General features: G+C 36.8%; 1 protein-coding gene across 1 annotated transcript in view; it reads right to left on the minus strand.

The window, feature by feature from the left end:
* Positions 1–25,356, minus strand: part of WDR7 (WD repeat domain 7) — a 331,238-nt gene that overhangs the window by 278,304 nt on the left and 27,578 nt on the right. The window contains exon 12 of the mRNA XM_080821004.1: positions 8,747–8,942. Within this exon, the coding sequence (XP_080677130.1) occupies positions 8,747–8,942 (196 nt within the window). The remainder of the gene's footprint in view (positions 1–8,746; positions 8,943–25,356) is intronic.

The raw sequence follows: 25,356 nt of genomic DNA on the forward strand, positions 1-25,356 counted from the left end.
AGCTTCCCTCCCCTGATGATCCTCTACGCAGCATTACCTTCATTGTTTCTTCTCCTGTAACACCCCGACCGCAACTCCTGGAGAAAGCCAAATTCAGAGCTGAGACCTCAAAAACGTCCCCCATGCTTTTTCACTGTCGACTTAGAAGATGGATTTCTGGATACTCCACACCATGACTTACTATAAACACCAGTTCTTACAACTTCACCTTCCTCTGAGTTATCAATCACAAACAAAAGAGCTAAATTTTGCTGTTCCTTTCATCCCTTTTTTTTTTTTAAGATTTTAAGATTTAAGAGACAGAGAGGACAAGCAGGGGGAGCAGCAGAGGGAGAGGGAGAAGCAGGCTCCCCGCTACACAAGAAGCCCGATGCAGGACTCAATTCCTGGACATGGGATCGTGACCTGAACCAAAAGCAGACACTTAACTGACTGACCCACCCAGGCACCCCACTTTTCATTCTTTCCCCTTTAATAATTCCTGGAGCTTCTCTTTCTCTAGGAGGTCTCCACAAAGCAGGGAAAAAATTGTAACTTCTCATTCTGTCTGCAAATGCCTTGACTTTTACTGTTTATAACCAATCAAATGTTTCTCTGGGTGTTTATGAAAATAACTGCTACTCCAACTTACGACCACTTCAAAGCTTCTTCATTTGGCCATTCTTCGCATTCATCTCTACCTATCTGTTTCATGTCTAAGCTAAGGTACAACTCCCTCCTATAACATAGACAGCTTTTCTGTACACTTTGTTTTGTAGAGTACACAGCATCACACCAGGCAGAGAAGGGTCTCATTCTACGGATTTGCACATAATCTTCTGAATATTACAATAAGAACAGTAAAATGATGAAGTTCATTTTGATTTACCAGCCATTCCTCCAGAGTCACTCTAAGAGGACAAATCAATTTTGAAAAATAACCACAGATAACACCAGAAACTTAAACGTCAACAAAATATAAGATTTCTATTGTGTCTCTGAGCTAGTACCCAAACACCCAAAAATATTTTATTCCCAATGCTGAGTATTTATATACATGTCATTCAAGTTTGCCCCGCCCCTTCCTTAAAGGGCTTAGCTACTTCTCTTTCCAATAGTAGTCCTGGAATTAATTCTTGGTGATTTTAATATTAACACAAATCAGTGTTTTACTAACCAATTTGTTGAGTCTTGACCAATGTATTTTGGAAGGCAAAGCATAAGAAGGAGCTGTTGCCTGCAACTTCTTGTGTACCTATAAAAAGGAGAGTGTGTATACTCCGAGAAGATTTAAGAGTTCAAAAATGTTTGAAAATCACTAGCACATATGATTCTTCCATATATTCTGATCTCCTGGTTCTTTGAGTTCCTCTACTCCAATAAGTTTTACTCTACACTTGACTCCAGCCAATGGTCACATTATAATATTCTCATTATCAGTAAGTAAATCCTAACATGACCCCAATTTCAAAAATGACACTCTCCAATAGCAGCTCCCTTTACTTCAATCCTCTGACCCAATACTTCCTTACTTAGCACTGACTCCAACAATTCATTCATGCCTGCCCTGTCCCTCATTCCTTAAGTCCCATAAACTAAAATTCCATTGTCTGTCCTCATAAGCATAGCTCTGTTCTCATCTTACTTCCTTGTACCAGCCAAGCAAACTCCAACCTTGGTTGAATCCAACTCTCCAGCTATTCCACACCTGTACAATGAGGATGGATATGAATGAAGAACATGCTGAAAGATCCACTTGAAATTCATGACCACTGATCTCAAGGGTCCTTAACAGTGACCACATTCCTACAGATCTTTCATTTTCCTACTTTCCTAGTTCATTATTTTATACCTTCTTTCTCTTCCAATCACCAAAACTCCATTTCCTGCCCTCACCTGGGTGAAAAGTTTTGTTTCCTATTTCGTTTAGAAAAAAGCAATTAGAGGGCGCCTGGGTGGCTCAGTTGGTTAAGCCACTGCCTTTGGCTCAGGTTGTGTTCCCGAAGTCCTGGGATTGAGTCCCACATCGGGCTCCCAGCTCTGCAGGGAGTCTGCTTCTCCCTCTGACCTTCTCCCCTCCCATGCTCTCTCTCACTCTCTCTCTCTCTCTCAAATAAATAAATAAAATCTTAAAAAAAGAAAAAAAAGAAAAGAAAAAAGGAATTAGAAAAGAAGTTCTACCAACTCCCACCACCGTATCTCCACTCACATTACTCGTAACTACACATGAACTATCCAGATGCCTACCTAACACACTTGTAGCTTAAAGTCCATCCCTCTCTTATCTGCCTACGGACATCATTTCAGCAACTGTCCCCTTTCTCTTCATCTATTTCCCTACCTACTAGATCATTCCCACTAGCATACGATCATTCCCATCAACATATAAACATGCAGTTATTTGACCTGTTTAGAAAAAATTATACAGAACAATAAAAACAACAACACACTTGCCTCAATATCTCTCTCCAGGAGGTATCCCATTTTTTATATCATTCTCTATATAGCTATCTGGTATTTGCTACCTACAAATTCTCCTCTTCCCATTTTCCTCTGAACTTACTCAAATCACATTTCACCCCAAACACGCACAGAACCTACTCTCCTTGTTGTTAGATCCGATATTCAGTTCTCATTTCACTATGATTTACTATCAGCTGCACTTATTCCTATTCTCTACCCCCGAAACACATTTTTTTCACTTGGCTTCTAGGCAGCCACACTCTTCACTTTCTTCTTCCTGGAAAGTCCATTTTAGTCTCCTTTGCTGGTTTCTTCCACATTTAGAAATACATCTAAACCACAGAGTGCCCCAATCATTATCTACCTGCATCCTCTTGGTGATACATCCAGCATCATGACTTTGAGTATCTTCTACATGCTAAGAATCCCCAAATTTAGATCACCCACTCTGATATCTCCAGCTTGAACATTAGATGTTACTAATTAACATCTCTACTTGAACATCTAATATTCAACTCAATATTTAAAAAAATTTAATTCTTGGTCTTTCCAAATATGCTTTTCCCATTGTCTTCTCAATGTCTAGAAATAAATTCCACCCTTTGAGTAGCTCAGGATGAAAACCTTGGAGACATCTTCGACCCTTCTCATTTTTTATGTCCCTTGTCCAACTATCAGCAAATCCTATTCAATCTCCCTTCAAAATATACCCAGAATTCAAACACTCCTCACCGGCTCCACTCTGGTATAACAATCCATCATCTTTTATTGCCCAGAGGCAACAGCATAAAAGCTAATCTCCCTGCTTCTACCCTGTAACCACCTTCAGGCTATTCTGGAAAAAAGCAAGAAAATATGATAGTGAGGACAAAAATCAAATCAATAAAGCCAACCCAGAACTGACACAGATTTTTTAAATAGCAAACAACAACACTGGAAGTTATTATAATTGTATTCCAGATGTTCAAGAAGTTTGAATAGAGAGACATGGAAGATATCAAGTGACCAAAATCACACTTACAGAAATTAAAACAACAATGGCTCAGATGAAAAATACACTAGACAGGAATAATGACAGATTAGACATTGTAGAAAAGAGACTAATAAACTTGAAAACCTAGAACAGAAACTATATAAAATAAAACAGAGAAAAAAAAACTTTTTAAAATTAAAACACAATCTGTGATCTGTACGCAATTTCAAATAGTCGAGTAAACACATAGCTAGAGTCTCTAAAGAAAAGAAAGACAGGGAAAGATCAAAAACATATTTGAATAAATAATGGCCAAAAAAGTTTCCAAACTGGTTGAAAATCACCTACCAACATATCCAAGAAGTACGACACGCCCTCAGCACAAATATGAAGAAAACTACAATCCAACTTCTCAAAACCAATAATAAACAGAAAAAGAAAAATGTTAAAGCTGTTGGAAAAAAACAGACACAACACATATAGAGGGACAAAGCTAAGGGTGACAACAGATTTCTCCCTGGAAATAATGGGAGCAATAAGACAGTGGAGTATTAAAAGGAAAAACAAACAAACAACTATCAACCTAAAATTCTCCAACCAGAAAAAAAAAGGTGAAGATGAAACAAAGAGTTTTGAAACACACAGAAGCTGAAAGAATTCATCATGCATAGAACTGCAATACAAGAAATATTAAATATTAAACAAAAGGAAAATCATTCCAGATATAAATTTTGTCTCAGGAAACAGAGGGTTGCTGGAGTGGAGGGGGGTGGGAGGGATAAGGTGGCTGGGTGATGGACACTGGGGAGGGTATATGCTATGGTGAGCGCTGTGAACTGTGTAAGACTAATGAATCACAGACCTGTCACCCCTGAAACAAATAATACATTATATGTTAATAAAAAAGAAAAAAAATTTGGATCTATACAAAGCAACAAAGAGCAACAGAATGGTAACTAGATGGGTAAATATGCAATATTTTCTTTTTGTTATTCAAATTTCCTTAAAAGGGACTATTTAAACAAATAAAAAAATAGAAAGAAGTAATGTTCAGGACACCTGAGTGGCTCAGTCAGTTAAGCCACTGCCTTCGGCTCAGGTCATGATCCCAGGCTCCTGGGATCAAGTCCCACATCGGGCTCCTTGTCCAGCAGGGAGCCTGCTTCTCTCTCTGCCTCTGCCTGCCACTCTGCCCGCTTGTGCTCTCTCTATGACAAATAAATAAATAAAATCTTTTTTAAAAAATAAATAAATAATGTTCCAGGGCACCTGGCTGGCTCAGTCAGGGGAGTCTGCAACTCTTAATCTCTGGGTTGTGAGTTCAAGCCCCATACTGGGTACAATTACTTAAAATTAAAATTTAAAAAAAAAAAAAAAGGAAAGAAAAAAGAAAAAAAGAATGTTCCAAATGAGTGAAAACCATGAGCAACAATATGGATGATATAAAAGATAAGAAGTGGTAGAGAATGGCCCAATTATTCTTGAGTAGAATTATTCTTCACATAGAGCAACTGGTCTGTGTAAAAGAAACAGAGAAAAAGACAAAGGTAGGAAGGTACCATAATGTGAAGGGCCTGGTCTTAAAGGCCATAGGAAATAAATTATTTTGTTTTCATTAAGACTGTACATGGGGGCATGTGGATGGCTCAGTCAGTTGAGCCTGTCTTTGGCTCAGGTCGTGATCCCAGGGTCCTGGGATCGAGCCCAGCATCCGGATCAGGCTCCTGCTCAGTAAGGAGTCTTCTCCTCCCTCCGCCTCTCCCCCTGCTCGAGCTTTCTCCCTCTCTCTCTCTCTCAAATAAGTAAATAAAAATGCAGATGCCGCAGACTTTTAAGTCTTATCCTTAGAGATTCTAATTCTTAATGTCTGGGATACAGCCCAGAAATCTGCGTTTAAAAAAAAGAAAAAAAAAAAGACCATACATGAACCAAGTGTTGTTGCTGTTGTTTCATTTCCTAAGATTAATTTTCCAGCAGAGTACAGGCTGGATTACAAGGTAGAAAAAGAAAACAGGAAAACAAATAAAGATAGCCTCAGTGTGAAAAAATATATCCTAAATTAGTCCTAAGAGCTCTAGCTGGCCAAATCTTGTTGCCAGTTACTTGATTAATTTTCTAACTATCTAAGATGTGAAGGAATAATAATTTTCCTGGACTCTGCATCACTATTAATTGTTATTACATATAATAAAGATGATACAAGTAAAGAACAAAAGATTCTGGACTTCTTTCTAATGAAATTTTATTTTACCACCTTCAACTTCATTTCATTAGGAAATAAATACTGGAAATAAAAACTACCCATTTGAAGGGAAAAACAACTAAAAAAATCCTGCATAAAAGTATAGATATTTTTAAGTGTTTTTAAGCTAGAAATATCAGTAAAATTCTAAACAATAAACAGAAAATTATACACTATGCATGAGTACTTTAAGTGTAATATATCTTCATTTGTAAAAATACATCCCCAAAATGCTAAGAAGAGGGATAAAGTGTCTCCTCAGAGTTTAAATACATTTCATACATCAAACCTTGGCTGGATCTGATTTATTTCACTTCATTTTTTATTTATTTAATAAATAAATAAATTTAATAAATAAATAATGTCAATACCTTCAGGATGTGCTTTACTCTCTCTCCTGGGGCCTTTATATCATCAGCTAAAGCCTGAGCAGCAAGGAGGAAAAAGGAATGTATATCTCCTATTATGGTTAATTCCAAAATAAATTCTGCTTCTTTATCTTTTGATTGAAAAATGGCACACTAATTGTTTACCTAAATCTTCTTGAAGGTAAGATAATTGTGAAATTTCAATATTATATATATATTGTGTTTAATCTAAAATGGGCTTAATTGCACTAACCTGGTTATAAGAGTAATCCTTCCAGGACACCTACACACCTATACTTGGGAACTATTTGTCATCTTCTTACTGGAAAAGTAAATTTGTCTTTCAGTAACATCTCATTTGCACAGAATCTCATATTCATATTCATTTTTTTTAAAGATTTTGTTATTTATTTAACAGAGAGAGACGTAGTGAGAGAGGAAACACAAGCAGGGGGAGAGGGAGAAGCAGACTCCCCACTGAGCAGGGAGCCCGATGTGGGGCTCGATCCCAGGACCCTGGGATCATGACATGAGCTGAAGGCAGCCGCTTAATGACTGAGCTGCCCAGGCGCCCCCACATATTCATATTCTTTACAAATGTATATTAAGTACCTGAAGTATTCAAGTATCAATTATTTATCTGAAAATTTCAGAAAAATGACATTATCTTCCTTTATAACATTATTTTATTTATTTATTTATTTTTAAAGATTTTATTTATTTATTTGACACAGACAGAGAGATCACAAGTAGGCAGAAAGGCAGGCAGAGACAGAGGGGGAAGCAGGCTCCCTGCTGAGCAGAGAGCACAATGCAGGGCTCGATCCCAGGACCCCGAGGCCATGACCTGAGCTGAAGGCAGAGGCTTTAACCCACTGATCCACCCAGGCGCCCCTATTTTAATTTTTTAAAATCCTAGACTAGTTTACCATACTCTTACATTTGCACTATATCAATTGTTAACATTTATACATTTATATTATTTTAAAATAGTGTTTTCTGAATGTCACTGCTGTAGGAACTTACTTTCTTTAATAGTAACCCTCAAAGTAAATATTTCAAAATGTAGGTAAGATCACATTCCCAAGTTCAACAAAGTAACAAGAAAAACAGTATGTTTGTTAAATAACATTAATAGCAAATATAAACACGTGTGCATGCACGCACACACAAATTTCGATTTCACATACACATACACATATTTACAAATGTCTACTATACACCAGGTAAATATTATCTCACTTTATTCTCCTAGCAGTACTATAAAGTCGGCACTGTTATGATCTTTATTTTATGGAGGAGTAAGTTGAGAGACAAAAGTCCAGTAAGTTGTCGCAGATCACACTGCTAGCAAATGGCTGATCTTAAATCCAAACCAAGCAGTCAGATTCCAGAGCCCAACACAAACTGGGCACAAAACCAGCAAGCAGGAAAGTGCTGCTTGGAAGAGAAGGTATCACAGAAAGGAATACAAAAGAAACAAAGTTATATATGCAGTATGGTAGCAATTTTGTTTCTAAAAATGCACAGAAAGAAATATGCCAGAATGCTAATATTTATCACTGAACACTGAGATTTCAGTTCATCTCTCTTCTCTTCTAATACATTTGTGCTTTTAAGTTTTAACAGAAAGCATGACCCTCTTTTATAATCAGACAAGAAAAATTAGATGCTAAAGATAAGAAGTCTGACACTCTTCAAGAATATTCCCTCTTGGCAAGATGCCTACATACTACCAGTTAAAACATGGACTATAAATGACAGATCCCTGAGGGCTGTGACTACTTGTGACAGAAAGACTCAGCAGAACTACCTATTGCACCATAGGACAAACAGAAATATGTATAGTATCTGATTTGGGAAAGGACTATTTAAAACAAAGAAAGATGAAGAAAAGAAAAGCAAATCAGTAGAAGTATTATATAGTACAACTAGGGCTTTAATCACTGATAGAAGATGATTTAAGAGTAAAGGTAGGATAAATGTGTTTTTAAAACACATCTAAAACAATTGATTTTAAAACACATCTAAAACAAATGATTTAAGAGTAAAGGTAGGATAAAATGTGTTTTAAAAACACATCTAAAACAATAAACATTTAGTTACACGCTTAAAAATTTCCCAGGGAAAACCATAAGATTCTATGTATAAACATTAAACATAATTGTGTGTACTTCTAAGCCACATGTTACTTGTTCTACATTATGCCCCCTACGTGAAATCTCTGAAACTTGAAGTTTTAAATGTTCTCTCTAGATCTTAAAACTTTCGTTTCAATTAACTCCTATAATCAACTACTCCATATTGCTTTTCTACTGTCCAAATAGAAGAGAATTTTTTTCTTCCTCTACTGTTTCTGAACTTGATACAAAAATGGTTTCCTTAATCTTACTCACAATTTACTTCATCAATTATATAGAAATCCTTTATTTTTTGGTCTGTTGTCTGTCCTAAACTGTAAATTGTCTTCAGCTGCATTCCTTTAGAGATCAGTGATTTACTCTGAAGTATCTGGCGTAGTACAAAAAAATGAGAGGACGTTTAAACAGGTCTTTGTTGACAATGATGAGAACACGTAGAAAAAGCAGTGATCAGAAGTAAAAGCCGCAACTTTTTACATTTTAGGTCACTTTCCCTCTTTACATAAAAGATTTTTTAATATCCAGGAATTCAAATATACCCATTTAATCTTCTAGTCTCTCTCTTAACTCTTGTTCTTACCAGTATCCATCTGCCAGACGTATACAGAGCCATCTGAACACCCCACGACTAGGTAATCATCAGAAGGCCTCCACTTGATGACGTGAATGGGGAAGAGATGCCGAGATGCCAGCATAATGCATTTCTTCTCCCGCAGACTTAGGAGTCCCACTGAGTGGTCACTGGCTACAGAACAGATGCAGTGCTGTACTCTTGCCTAAAAAGAAGAATAAACCTTAATTATATTTAGAATAAATTCAGAATAAAGTGGATCTGGTCCTCAGTAACGTATATCAAAATTAATTATACATTTAACACTGCTGAAAACCAACCACAGTATTAAATTCTATTGAAAAATGGGTTCCTTCCCATTACACATAAAACACCCAGTTCCATCGTGACAATACTTGGAGAGATGCTAAACGAGTCCTAGATTAAAGATGGAAAGGATGCCTAAGAAAATCTGTTCAAATGTGAAGATGACCTTACTGACATGATCGCCGTACAGGCACAGGCAAAGCTGCAAAGAAATTGATCTGTTATTATGCTTTCTCTTTCCACAGTATGAACTTTCCTTTGTTGGCTACTACAGCGGGCTTTCTGCAGTGCTTCTTTTTGTCTGTGACTCTGTCATTTCGGAACTATGTTCTTCCCTGCTCCTTTGCTCAAAAACAATGCCCTCCTGGTCCCTCAGCCACAATCACGCCTTCCAAGAGCCATGGGGATTTGGTATTATGTGTAGGTGTGTCTCCTGGCTTCTGTCTGTAACACCAGCAGGTGCAACACCTCCACTAACACAACAGCCACTTAAACATTCTGCTGTGTATTCTCTGCTCATCTCTAGTGTGTGCCCTTCAATTCCTTTTAAAACAAGATGGAATATAAAAATCAAAGAACGGTAAAGATTTTCACTAGCAGCAGAAAATGGAAACCACAACCTAGACAATTAAAAATTAAGGTATTTAAAGTTTTAAGAATGTATAAGCTATTTACAACTTAACCTTTCGGTGATTTATTGGATTAGTCTTCCAGTTCATACTGAGGTGAAACCATATGAAAACAGCCACACATCACTGGATATATTGTGAGTAATATTTAGGATGAGGCCCAATGCACTACATACACAGTAACCCTTCAATGGGCTCCAAAGGAGAAACTTCTCAAATCTCACTGGGCTGGGCTTCACCTAAGCAAACAATTTTAGCTAAAGAACAATCCCACAATGATGAATACATCTCACTGAATGGGAAATGCTGACAGGGATCAAATGAAAAGAGGTGGGGATGGACAAAAGTGCACAGAAAACAAAAATTACCGATTGACTTTAACCATGGAACTCCTAAGAACCTTTAACATTCTGATGAGAACAGAATTCTCTCTACAAGGGGAATACAGTATTGCTCATCTTGAAGTTTATTTGACCAGGGTGATCTTAGAAGACTGAGTTTTGGAGGAACATACTTTGGGGAAAGCTGCTGTAACTGGTTCCTTTCATGTTTTGGCCACAAGACACCTAGGCCTGAATTTTCTACCGAACACAGTTGGCGGGGGAGGGGGACACACACTTCTGCAATGTGGACTCAGCCTCCTCTACTTACTTCTCTGTTTCTCTTCATCATTTCGTTTTATTTTTATCTTACTCCATCATGTTTATTTTTGTAAACAACTTAAAATCAACCTTTGAATGAAGCAGAGCATTAATAAAATAAAGACAGTAAGATTTAACTATTTTGTTCTTAAATTCAGGTATGTTAACCTTTTATCCTCTGTTAGCTTTATTTACATTTTCGTTATACAATGATTTAAACATTATAATCAGCATTGCAGAAGTTTACTAGTTTTAAACGTTCAGAAAGATCATGTTATAAACCTCATTAGGGGCACCTGGGTGGCTCAGTGGGTTAAGCCTCTGCCTTCGGCTCAAGTCATGACCTCAGTCAGGGTCCTGGGATTGAGCCCCCCACACCTCTGCTCAGCAGGGAGCCTGCTCCCCCCCTTCTCTGCCTGCCTCTCTGCCCACCTGCAATCTCTGTCAAATAAATAAATAAAATCTTAAAAAAAAAAACCTCTATTAAAACATCATATAGAATTTTCCTAAACATTTAAGCTTACTTATTTCATGTTCCCTGATAAGCGCTCAACTGTAACATAAAACATGATTTCTTCCTTTAAAAAGACATAAGAACTGAGGGGTAGTTGACTATGGCACAAAAAAATTACCTTTAGAATTAAGCATTAATCAAAATAAAGTGGAAAACTACAAAAAAATCATTTAAATACGGGAATGTTAGAATAAAACGGTAAAAATATATCTGTGAAGCCTTTATTTCAGACCATATAAAATATTTATGAGTTCCACCAGACATGCATTGCCAACCAAAGATAACAGTTTAATACAATGAACACTTTGCATTTCTACAGATTACCATTAGTAATGACTTTGTATTTTTCAAACATATTCATCATTCAACTCACAAAAAGGGATGCTTCTACATAAATGGTTAACTACTACTACTACCATTCAGCAACACTGATCTGCGAAAAAGTGGGTTATTTTATCTATTTCTTTCATCACAGGAAATAAACATTTACAGGGATCTTTTCCTCTATGTATAACTTACTAAAAAGAATGGCTCCTAGACAACATTTCTTTTCATCTGTCCAAGTTCTTTAATCAAGCGCCAATCTGCCACACCACGTACAACACCTGCCACTACTTGTGACTCTGCTACTTTGACTCACAAGCTCCTCAACTTCAAAATGAGCTGATGCTTAAGTGATGCCACATCCCTCACTAGCTGATCCCTGGCCCTCAAGTCCACAGTCATCTCATTAGTGTCCACATGCTCTCTTGGCATTCCATTTCAAAGGGGCATGAGTTAGGGTGAAGTTTACTCAACAGGTGAATTTCCACCAGTATCCTTCACAACGTTTGGTGCTCTTCAAGCTACCAGCTATGGGCAGATCTTAACGTCTGAGGGGATACAGAAGTACTGACCACCACTGACAGACACGTTCTCTCTGCCAAATGTTTCCTACAGAGGTTTATAACCTACCAGAGAGAGGACTGCAGACATTCATCCCCATTTCTATGACAAACTTGACCTTCAGGTACCAACTCCCCAGGGGAAGTCTCAACTTTCACCCTCCCATTTACATCCAGGTGGGTAACTTCAAAAATTCAAGAAAATGTAATCTATCCTCAAGAAAAGACTTAAAAACCCTACATTCATGTTATCACTTTTGTTGGCAAAAAATAAAGGACAAAGCAAATACCAAATAATAGCAAAGGATCTCCTTTTAAAAAGTAGACTATGTAATTTTCTGAAGGGAAAAAATAACTGTAATTCAAAAAATTCTAGCTTTTTATTTCCACATGATGTACTCTAACACATATACTTACATAAACATACTTTGAAGAACTGTTCGATTCCTCTTTCACATAGTGCAATAAGGATGAAAACAGGCAAATGACGCATCCCACCCCTCCACATACACAAAATGTTTGGTCCAAACTAAAAATGATAGATCATCCCTGTAAATGAAAATAAGCACCTGAAGAGTTAACGCTAGCTTTACTGTAATAAGCAACAGTCTGGAAATAGCCAAAATAATCAAGACTGAAAACAAAACAAAACAAAAAAATCAATATTGCTAAGCCCAAGAAAGCGTAGTTATTAGAGGTACTTAACTCACAAGAAAAGATGGTTCTCTGCTTTTTAAATATGGATTAAAATAAATCTAATTTTTCTTCTTTCAAAAAAATGCTAGTCCAACTCGTGTGAAGAAAACTGGCCTAGAGTGGAAATAGTCCAATACAGTAAAACCTCATTAATTTTGATTCCACTAATTAATTGTGAGTTGATGGTTACCTTCACAGGCTGTGTGAAAACAAATTAATGGTATAAACAAAGCAAATGTCTCGCCTATTTAAATGTAAAAGGAAAAAAGACCATTCTCAAGCACCACTTTGGTATTAATTTTAATTCAAACAATGAACAGAGTAATGATAAATAATTCTCAGCTATCTGTTAAATGAAAGCACTTAAAAGATTTGCTAAAATGCAATTAACTTGGTTTCTTCTTATCTGTCCTCGAAATTATTAAAGCAGCACTTCTTAAAGAATATTTAATAACTCCTATCTCTGATTTAGACCCAGCTTCCCCACAAATGAATTGAATTACCACAATTCCTTTATTATTAAATTATTAAATTCCAGGGATCTTGGTTATTGAACATCTATTTCACCTACAATGACTGATTCCATAATTTGATTAATTCCACTCTACTTTACTTTGCTCCATTTTCAACCCGGAAAAAGTCACCTAAGTGTGACTTAACATCAAGGACACTGTAACGGGATAATGCATAAGACATTTAAATTGTGTGATTAAAATAATACAACAAAAAACCTCGTGCATTTATGCTACTGACTTTGATCCCACACCTATTTGTTAAAAAGACTTGTGAAGTATTCCCGTTGTATATATATTCACAAATTATATAGGCACTCCTGTGCCAATATACCATGTACATTGTAAAACATGCACAAAAAACACGTTTTAAGAGAACAACTCAGAGGGAGGCCTGCGCGGATTAGTCAGTTAAGCGTCTGCTTTGGCTCAGGTCATGATCTCGGACTCCAGGGACTGAGCCCTGCTTCAGGCTCTCTTGCTTCTCCCTCTCCCACTGCCCCTCCCCACTACTCATGCTGTCTCAAATAAATTAACAGAATCTGTAAAAAAAAAAATACACACACACACACACATATATATATAAAAAGAATGACTCAGGTGCCTGGGTGGTTCAGTTGGTTAAGCATCTGACTTCAGCTCAGGCCATGATCTCAGGGTCCTGGGATTGAGAGCCCCACATCCGCACAGGGCTCCTTGCTCCACGGGGAGTCTGCCTGTCTCTCTGCCCTCCCCCCCAGCTGCCCTCTACTTGCCCTCTCTCTCAAAAAAATAAACAAAATTTTAAAAATGAAAAATAAAAATAAAAGAATGACTCAAAGCTTAAATAAACAAATTTAAGATGAAAGGAAGCACCTTCTTAAAATGTCTTACTAATGTTAATCATGTTAGCGCTAGGTAACAACTCAAAGCACAATATATAGCTTTAGAAAGATTTCATTGCTAATGACTGTTGGATGTAAATACATATTTCATATAATTATACATTTTTTGGCTGCCCTCCTGTCGGACGACCAAATGATCACTGCCTGAAACCATAATGTAGCTGCTGAAAAGAGATTTAAGTTTCATTGGAAATCTGTTCCATCATCATTTTCTCTGCCCATGTTGTGGTGGCGGGTGAGAAAGCAGACAAGGAGCACACCCGGTGAGAGCTTTGCTGTGCCTCCTCTCGCTGGCAGGTCTGCTCCTCCCCCAGGTGACACATGGCCACAGAACATAAGGAACAAATGATAAGGAACAAGTGAGACTCCAGTGTCCTACAGTCTACACCATGTTCACAGGTGCAATTTCTTTAAGGTTAAAAAAATTACATAAGCAAGAGCTTTAATATTTTATTCCTTTACCCCAATTAACTGTCTCACAGATTGCACTTCCCCAACCACTACCACCGACTGACTTAAAGAGTAAAACTCAGGAGGGGCGCCTGGGTGGCTCAGTGGGTTAAAGCCTCTCTGCCTTTGGCTCGGGTCATGATCCCAGGGTCCTGGTTTCGAGTCCCACATTGGGCTCTCTGCTCAGCAGGGAGCCTGCTTCCCTTCCTCTCTCTCTGCCTGCCTCTCTGCCTACTTGTGATCTATCTGTCAAATAAATAAATAAAATCTTTTTTAAAACAAATAAATAAATAAAAATAAAGAGTGAAACTCATGAATACCATCTAAAATTTTGTGTTGTTATGGAACCCAGAATTTGTACAGCATGGACTGAGCATCCTATCAACTTGGCCAGTACTTTATAAGTGAAAATTATTCAAACTCATGCTCCAAATATGACTAATTCTGCCCTAGAAACAAAATGTAACAATGACATCAAAAACTAATTTAAAAGCAGAGGCTAACAACAATAAACAATAGAATATTTAACAAAAACTGTATTTTCATTTGATGAAAAAAATTAAGATAACTGGCCAAGGAAAAGAAGGGAGATGATGGACCAAAATATACATATTCCAGGACCAATTTTTCTCTCCAGACAATTCTGATCCTCAACCAGAGTCTCACTGAGTGTGCCAGTAAGTGATCCTCACAGTACATTAGTGCTGAGCAGCAGAATGCCACAAACTATCATAGAATCTGATAGAGTCAGAATATACCACCTAGGTCATCCAGCCTGACCTTATGCATTTTACAAGACTTCATTTTAAACCATTCCCAGAAACCTCTTATATAACCTGCTCCTAAACATCTGCCATGAATTACAGAAACTAGAGACAGCTAGTTTACCCCTTCTACTAGCTCTCTGGGGAGATGATTCTGCTTTCCAACAGTTCCCGATATAAATTACATACATACATTTTTCCTACTTTTGCTAATTTGTTTTCCAAATTAAATTCTTCTTTTTCTTCATATCATTTCAGGGCCAATCTCTTAACTGCCCCCAAACAATTTTTCTCTTTGTGTATTCCCTAACTATATGGTCACTAACTACTGTCCTTCCTTTTAAATACGCCCATCATTAGACAAGCTATAAATGACCAGCTTCTTTCAGTCATAAATCAATCTTGCTATTCTCTTAATCATTATTTCTCGTACTTCCCAGAACTCTTTATATGGAACATAAGTGTGCAGTTAAGATGCATCATTTATCACTTTTAAATATTCTACCTGAAGGGAAAAAAGAGCCTAGGAATATTAATTTCATTTCCACATTTTCATGAAACTAGCTTAAAAAAGTTTTTTTTTCAGATATCCATAGCTTATCCTTCTTTTTTTTTTAAGGAAAAAGAAAAGTAGAAGGCTGTTTCTTTAATGGCTGTTTTAGAAAAGACGACCATGGAGTCCAACCAAAACACTGACTTACCTTCTGATTGGTTATGTTCTATATGAAAATAAGACTTTTAGAAACAAATTTTAATATCTTCACTCAGTCACTATATACAAAAGGTAATAAATAGTGGAGTAATTAGTATTCCATCTTTCTTCAACTGCTTCCTTATTAATTAAACAGCAAATAAAATATGAAGAATTTAATGTAAGACAGGCGCCTAGGTGGCTCAGTGGGTTAAACGCCTGACTCTCAATTTGGCTTAGGTCAAGATCTCAGGACCTTGAGATCAAGCCCTGTATCGGGCTCCACGCTGTGTGTGGAGCCTGCTTAAGATTCTCTCTCTTCCACTGCCCCTTCCCCATCTCTCTCTCTCTGTCTCTCTCTAAAAAAAAAAAAAAAAGGTCCATCATTCTTCTTTCCTCACCCCACAAACAAATTTCTGATAAGTATCTGTTATTTGTTCTTAATCCAGCCACTGTTTTTTAACTAAGTTTCATTACGCTTCTGGATGGAGAAAGATTCCAAGCTTCAAAAATATGAAAGAAGCTACATAGAAAAAGGATAGATAACCTAAGAATGAGAAAATTTCAACAACAGAAAGCATATATGCTTAACATTTCAGTTGTTAGGCACTCAAAGAAGTACTAAAATTCCTAAGAAAAACAAATAAGCAAAGGACAAAAGATGTCTCAAAAAAAAAAAAATCACTAAAATCTTCAAAGAAAAATTTCAGTATCTCTGGTAATCAAAGAAATGCAAATTCAAACAATAAGATACTCTTCCCATCTATCAATTTATTTTTTTTAAAGATTTTATTTATTTATTTGACAGAGAGAGATCACAAGTAGGCAGAGAGGCAGGCAGAGAGATAGAGAGGGAAGCAGGCTCCCCGCTGAACAGAGAGCCCAATGTGGGACTTGATCCCAGGACCTGGAGATCATGACCTGAGCCAAAGGCAGCGGCTTAACCCACTGAGCCACCCAGGCACCCTCCATCTATCAATTTAGCCAAAGATTTTAGAAATTGTAATAGCAAACAACCAACATTTATCAGGTTCTTACTTTGTACTGGGTATTATTCTAAATACTTGGCTACATACCAAATGTTATAATTCATTAGAGTTCCACAACAACTCTCTGAGGTAGGCAGAATTATTATTTCCACTTTTCAGATGTGGCAACTAAGGTATGGAAGTAAATACGAACTCCTTGTGCTAGCAAGGGGCAATGAGATAGGAACCGAGGGTAGAAAACAATTTGCTACTACACCTCAGTCACCTTAAAAATTTTAATGCCTATTACACAAAAATTCTGAGGTTCTAATCTTAAAAAATTCATGGAATCTATCTAAGGGAATAATTGTAAGTTTTTTAACTTAAAAAGATAATAAGTAATTTATGGACATTGGGGAGGGTATGTGCTATGGTGAGTGCTGTGAAGTGTGTAAACCTGGCAATTCACAGACCTGTATCCCTGGAGCTAATAATACATTCTATGTTAATAAAAAAATTTAAAAAGATAGTAAGTATTGTACTGTATAATATAGACGGTCAAATTGGGAACAATTCGCATAACCAAAGTAGGAGAATTGCTAAGTAAATACGGTATGCTCACATAAACATAGTATGTTTTACAATCATTAAATATAACTTTCATGAATAAGTATGACTTCTGGAAAAGTATCTGTTATGATATAAAATGAAGATGATAATGTGCTCAAATAATTCTACCTACAATATAATCACAAATATACAGTAAGTGGATTTTAAAGGCCATAGGAAAAGATACCAAATGTTAATTGTGGTTCTCTTGTATGTACAAGGATAACAGGTAACCTTTTACCTTCTTAGCAATCTCTTCTGTCAAACATTTTCACAGTGTCTTATGTGTTAAACTTATAAAATTGCAATTAAAGACATGTTTTTTAAAAGCAAATAATGTATTATAAAGAAGAGGAGGTAAACAGAGTATAAAACTAAAAAATTCCAGAGCTGAATAATCAAAGATGAAAACTAAAGGGAAAGTACAAGAGAACTGAGCAATGCACAGTTCTCTAAAGGAAAAGTAGAATACGGGAATTCAAAAGAATGGCTGTGTTTTGTTCTACAAAGTGAAAGATAAATATTCAATAAATTAGCAATTGAAAAGTAAGTATGCATCAAAGTCATATACTTACAAAAATCAATAATGAAAACAACAGTCAAAATTTGGAGAAATACAGTTATTTTAAAATACATAATGACATCTACTAGGAGGCAGTATGCATGGTGGATAAGTACAAGACATCAAGTTGGACTACTTAGGACCAAATTCCAGCTCTGCCACCTGCTAAATGTACGACCGAGCGAAGTTATTTAAACTCTCTGAACCTCATTTCTCTGTATAATGTGGTTAACGGCAATAACCACACCTCACGGAATTACTGTTTGAATTAAATGAAATGTGCACAAAGAAATTAGCACAGTGACTAACATATCATGCATACGAAAGATAACAGTAGTTAATATTATTTTTACCATTATTATGTCATTATACACCATAAATTCTACCTTTTTAAAATGTAATTATATTTAGTTTCTGAAGGAGTTGCCAATATTCAGGTATCCGCCAAGAAATATGAAGATACTTATAATTCTTCGATACATTCGTTTTCCTTTTCAATATTTTCTCCTCACATTAATATCTCTGCTTTAATTTAATCTGAATAGTTCGACCTGCATAACCATCACTTTCACACAAATATTACCTTAAAGCTACATTAATAAAGTTGTTAGCACTCTTAACAATGTAAGTCAATAAAATGATTCAGTCCAACAACACAGTGACCACATTCCATTGTTCTTGAGTATTTTCTCACACTGCTTTTCCACTGAATTTACTTTATAATTTTTCACTTCGTGTCTTTAAAATATTAAAATACTTTCTTGAATTCCACTTACATATTTATGGGCCTTAGAGACTGAGACAGTCAGATCTGCAGGTTGAATATAATCAAAGTTCTTTTTAAGGAACTCACAAGTACCCTTTTCCCTCTCTGCACCCCAGGCAGCTGTCCCCACTTATTGCCCAAACCCACACCCAGACCTTGGGCTACACACGTTCAAGGGTTAAGGTCTTCTGTCACAAAGGGCCCCCTTTCTTAGAGGGCACTGACTTACGACTTCAAGTGGCTGCTGGTCCTGCCCTTTCCATTTTCCGCTGCCTTATTTAGAAAGGTGAAAGGCACTGCCTATCTGACCTAGTGACTTTGAATCTGCCTGCTTGGCCTCAACCTATTTACCCCAATTACACCTGTATCCTTACTAGAAATAAACATCGAATTTACACATCTGATATAACTATGAAATATCTTTTTTGCCTTCTCATGAAAATAAGTGGGTTAATAGATCCTGACCCCACTTTTCCAAGCGGAAATACTGAAAGAATATATGTATCTCCTAGCAGTAAACTATTAGAATATATATGCTAAATACACATCTTTGTTTAACAAGGATGCTGGCTTGCTTTAAGTCTGTTATCAAAGAACATTAGAGAGACCTAACCTTCACAGTCCAAAATTAAGCAAGAAAGTTGTGCCTAGCCAATCATTTATGCCCAAGAAAAGCAGTGTAGAGTCAAACTTCCCCCTTGATCATCTGAGGTCATGCTGCCAAAGGCTTTGCACAGGTAATAGTCATACCCTTCTGTAATCTGCCCCAAAATTTTCCATTAGAAATGACACAGTTGGGGCCACTCAGACAAGTAAAAACGCCAATGTACAGGCAGTGAGCAAGCAAAGAACATTACTCAAGAAGTACGATTTCTAGGGAATTAGTTGCCGATATCCTGAAAACTGTCTCCTGCAATAAAAAGATTCACAGATAAATGGAAAGAGAAAGGGAACTCCTCCCTAATTTAGGCAGATTCTAAAACCACCTGGCCATAGTTGGGAAACAAGGAAATGAAAAGCAGTTCCTGATACAGGAACAAAGTTTATCTATCATGAAGTCATTCCAAAGCTGGAAATGAATGAATACATTCCCCAGACTTAGACCTTTATCACCCAAATGAGAATGTAGGTAACTGCAAACAAATAATAAAATAGGGCGCTTAGGTAGCTCAGTCTGTAAGCATCTATTTTTGGCTCATAACATGATCCCAGGGTTCTGGGATCGAGTCCCAAGTCAGGCTCCCTGCTCAGCAAGGAGTGAGTTTCTCCCTCTCCTTCTGCCCCTACCCCCCGCTCATGTGCACACGCTTTCTCTTCCTCTCAAATATATACATAAAATCTTTAAATAATAATGATTTAATGAGTTCCTATCATAAGCTGGGCATGACCTCCAAACTTAAAACTAACAATTGACAGAAAGTAAAGTGCTAGAGCTTGCCAGAGCTCCACAAGGACTTCTAAAAGTCAACCCAAAATGAAGACACAGATTCAGGTCTGTTTGGCTCTAAAGGTCCTGCTCTCCCTGATATGAACAACTGGGGGTTCATTGTTGTAGGCTCCACGTGCCAACAGCAGAAAGTTTTCTCCAGCTACTTCAGAAAGTCCTCACCAATGTCTGAGGAAAAAAACACTGATTATGACTAACAAAAAAATTACTGTACATTAACTGGCATTTTTTATTCTTTTTAGTATACATTCTTCCTTTCTAATCTTGTAGCATTCCATTTTCATTCCACTTTACTCTCTTGTCCAACCTCTCTTTGGAAGAACATCATGAACAGTTTACTTTGCAGGACAGTTTCATATTTTATTGTTTCTTCCAATACCCTTCCTAAGTAGGATAAAATAAAAAGTCCCAAAATGGTCTCACATACAACTAGCTTGCAGCACATACAAAACCATTACTCTGATCTCTTGGTCATTTTTTTCAAAGTAATGTACAAATATGTCACCTTTCTGCCAGTGTTTGCCATCGACAGATTCAGCAGGTACTAATAAAGACAACTTAAGAAAAAAAAAATGGGGTGCCTGGGTGGCTCAGTGGGTTAAGCTTCTGCCTTCAGCTCAGGTCATGGTCCTGGGGTCCTGGGATCAAGTCCTGCATTGGGCTCTCTGGTCAGTGGGGAGCCTGCTTCCACCCCGCCACTGCCTGCATCTCTGCCTACTTGTGATCTCTCTCTCTCTCTCTCTCTCTCTCTGTCAAATAAATAAATAAATAAAAATCTTTTTAAAAATTTAAAAAAAAGAACTTAAGGGCTACAGACTCCTCCACCGAACACACACAGTATGAAGTCCATCTGCAAACAGAGCTTGTTCACATACCATAGGATTTTACACACACCCATAAAGCTAACATTGCCCTTTTTGAAAGTCTCCCCAAACCACCCACAGCTGGTCTACTAAGTGGCCATTCTAGGACCTCCCTGAGGAACTTGTGCTTAGGGCAGTCCTGAGAAAGTGCTTCACATCTACTCTGCTGCTTTATAACTGTGTGTTTCCCAGTCTGGCTCCCTCATTAGATGAAATTCTAACAAATAGGAACTAGGGGCGACTGGGTGGCTCAGTGGGTTAAAGCCTCTGCCTTCGGCTCAGGTCATGATCCCGGGGTCCTGGGATCGAGCCCGCATCGGGCTCTCTGCTCAGTGGGGAGCCTGCTTCCTCCTCTCTCTCTCTGCCTGCCTCTCCGCCTACTTGTAAACTCTCTCTCTCTCTGTAAAATAAATAAATAAAATCTTTAAAACAAAAAAGTAGGAACTATATCTTGTCAACTACCAAATGAAGGTACCTAGAATATGGCAGGCACTCAGATATTTGCTGAATGAATGACTATTCAAAAATACACTGCCCCTAACTGAGCAGTCATCTTAAAAACTCATTATTATTTTCTAACAATTTCTGCCATTTTAAGATAAATTATAATTCATTTTAAAATTGCTTTATGATTAAGTTACTCAAGAAAAATTAGTCTTTATGTCATACTCTCTGTCATACTATCTCTTCAGCTCAAAATAAAAAGTCAAATTAATCAACCACTTCATTCACAAAGTCTAGCACCAAATGACTTCTATTATTAAAACTAAACTTCAGGGGTGCCTGGGTTGGCTCAGGCATTAAGCATCTGACTCAGGTTATGATCCCAAGGTCTTTGGGCTCCCTGCTCAGCAGGAAGCCTGCTCCTCCCTCTCCCACTCCCCCTGCTTGTGTTCCATCTCTCAAAGTGTCTCTCTCTCTGTTAAATAAATAAATAAAATCTTAAAAAAACAAACACAAAAACCTAAACTTCATTCCCAATATAATCTTCTCTACTCCCAAGGATATGACTTCAGAGCTAAAAAAGCCTTTCCAAGATAGAAGAATATCTAAATCTCTAAAGTGTTTGGCACAATATAAGCATCACCTGAATAGAGGAATGCGATCTTTCTCATTACTCTCAAAGGGACCACACACTGACAGTCTCTTGGTATATCACTGAATTTCTCAGCTTCCTACACAAGAGACAGGGTGTATTATGATACCTGAATATATAAACATGATTCATAGCAGGAAAAATTAATTATTTATCTTGAATAAAATAAGATAGTGGTAAAAATTTGGAAAACATGAAATTATAAAGAATATAATGTAAGCCAACCAGAATGAACGGCCAATACAATATTGATATATTAATGCATTTGTGCTTTCAAAATGAAAATTGGTGCTTTTCACTCATACATACTCTGCATACAGCTACTTAAAAGCCTGAATATTAGCAAGACTTAAAAAGAGTAAAGATGATGGAGAATTATGAGGTAAATAGGTGGTAAAACCCTATCCTTCAGCTTTTAAAGGATAATTTAGCAATACCTACTCAAAAGACTTTAAAAATCAATATGCCTTTTTATACAGAAATTCCACATCTACAAATTTATCTTAAGAAATCATTTCAGATGTGCAAAAATATTTAGGTATACTAATTTGTATTTTCACTATTGACAAGAGAAAAAATTTTTAAAGCAACATTCTAAAACTTCTGATAAAATTAAATAAGTTAATCCAGTATCATTAGAAATGGTGTTGGAATACACTTAGTGACACAGAAAGATGACCAGAACATCTTTAGAAAATATTTGTGTTCTCTAAAGATAAACTCAAAATGGATGAAAGACCTAAATGTGAGACAGGAGTCCATCAAAATCCTAGAGGAGAACACAGCAAGCTCTTCAACCTCAGCTGCAGCATCTTCTTGCTAGACACATCTCCAAAGGCAAGGGAAACAAAAGCAAAAATGAACTACTGAGACTTCAAGGTAAAAAGCTTCTGCACAGCAAAGGTCAACAAAACTAAAAGACAACCTATGGAATGGGAGATATTCACAAATGACATATCAGATAAAGGGCTAGTATCCAAGATCTATAAAGAACTTCTCAAATTCAACATCCACATCACTTGGCCTCAGGAAAATACAAATCAAAGCCACAATGAGATACCACCTCACACCACTCAGAATGGCTAAAATTAACAAGACAAGAAACAACAAATGTTGGCGAGGATGCAGAGAAAGGGGAACCCTCTTACACTGTTGATGGGGATGCAAACTGGTACAGCCACTCTGCAACATGGTATGAAAGATCCTCAAGAAGTTAAAAACAGAGCTACCCTACGATCCAGCAATTGCACTACTAGGTATTTATCCCAAGGATACAAATGCAGTGATCCCAAGGGGCACCTGCACCCCAATGTTCCTAGCAGCAATGCCACAATAGCCAAACTGTAGAAAGAGCTGCGATGTCCACTGACAGATGAATGGATAAAAAGATGTGGTGTATATGTATATATGTATGCGTGCGTGTACATATATATACACACATACACACATACCCCACACACAATGGAATATTAGCCATCAGAAAGGGTGAATACTTACCATTTATATCAACATGGATGAACTGGAGGGTACTGTGCTGAGCAAAGTAAGTCAGACAGAGAAAGACAATTATCATATGTTTCCACTCATTTGTGGAATATAAGAAACAGTGCAGAAGATCATAGGGCAAGGGAGGGAAAACAGAATGGGAGTCATCAGAGAAGAGAAAAACCATGAGAGACTCTTAACTATAGGAAACAAACTGAGGGTTGCTAGAGGAGAGGTAGATGGGGGGATGGGTAACTGGGTGACGGACAGGAAGGAGGGCAAGCAATGTGATAAACACTGGGTGTTAAATGCAACTGATGAATTACTGAACATTACATCTGAAACTAATGATATACTATATGTTGGCTAATTGAATTTAAATTTTTAAAAAGTAAATATTTGTGTTCTCTATAACAAGTATTTAATTTAAAAAGTAAAAATTAATTTCAAAAAGACAGTGCTGAATACATAAAAACATGAAAGTGGCCTCAAAATATAAGAGAATTAAATGTTAAAGGAAAAAAAGAGTAGAACATTATGTGCACTGTGATGTATTTTAGAAAAATGTTAGTTCTGCCTCCCGGTTTTGTTTCATTTGTACTACCAAAGTTAACTCTGCTTGGCTTCAGAGGCCATGTCATAATTATAAACACTGTTTTTTTAAATGTAACACTCAAATTAAATTAGTAACAAAAGCCCAAATTCAAAAACGTGAGATAAGAGCTAATTCAGGCAAAAGCTTTAGGTACTTTTTTTAAAAAGGACAATATATTAAAAAGAAACCTAATTTGTTAATTGTTCTTAATGGCTTTGAACATTAGCTATGCTAGCATACGTATAGCGTATACCGACATACACCTTTCATGTTATCACATCTCTTATCTCTAAGAGCTGGGGATTTAACACTGTCAAGTGAAGGCACACACAGGTTAGCTACCAGGCGTTCCTGTTTTCATAAACCCATGCTGCCCTCTTCTGGATCCTTTTGGAGATTATGTGATAATACAAGCTTAAGATAATATAAATGAAAAGTAATCGTATTTAAAGTAATTTATTAAAGAAGTTAGCCTATTGCTCATATAAAGAAATATATTACTGGTGCTAAATTTATTTGGAAACATTTTCCAAAAATTCCATTTTGAATAAAGTTCTACTAGCAGCACATAGCTGATAACCAGTCACCCATGCCAATGAGGGAAATAAATACAAATATGTATTTATTAAAAGTAAATAAAATACTTAACAAAGTCATGTTTTTTGTTCTCTTTCATATGCATCCCCTCATTCCCAAAGCGAAGGAGAATGTGAATTTGGTACTTATCTTTACAGTTCAATTTTGAAAATTTTACTATCTATGGTGCATCCATAAATACATAGTATGCACTTGTGTGTTTTCTAAATGTAAACAGACAGTATCTTATTGTATCACACACACAAAGGTTCCACGTCACAGGCGCAGCCAGCCACTGCAAGTACTGTTCAATGGGGAAATGTGGAGAGTTCCATGCAAAAACATCAGCACCATTCTACAGGTAGGAAACACTCTACTGGGTCACCAGTGTTAATTTTTAATTTCTGCATTTTCATGCCTGTTAATAATCTCTGTTTGGTTTATTAGGGAAAATGTTTTTTAAAGCATTTCTGACATTTTAAAATTATTTTCTTAGTACTTTTTTTTTTTTTTTTCAAAGTCTGGCTTCTTTCTCTGAAATTAAAATATGTGAAAATGGATCTTGGAGAGTGGAATCCCTCATACTGGAAGCTATTGTTAAAAAAAAAAAAAAAAAAAAAAAGAATGATGAATAAGAAGGGAAGCTGGCAGGGAGGTGAAGGGAAGAGGTCAGATCATTCT

The sequence above is a fragment of the Martes martes genome (assembly GCF_963455335.1).
Source record: "Martes martes genome assembly, chromosome: 13".
Lineage (NCBI taxonomy): Eukaryota > Metazoa > Chordata > Mammalia > Carnivora > Mustelidae > Martes > Martes martes.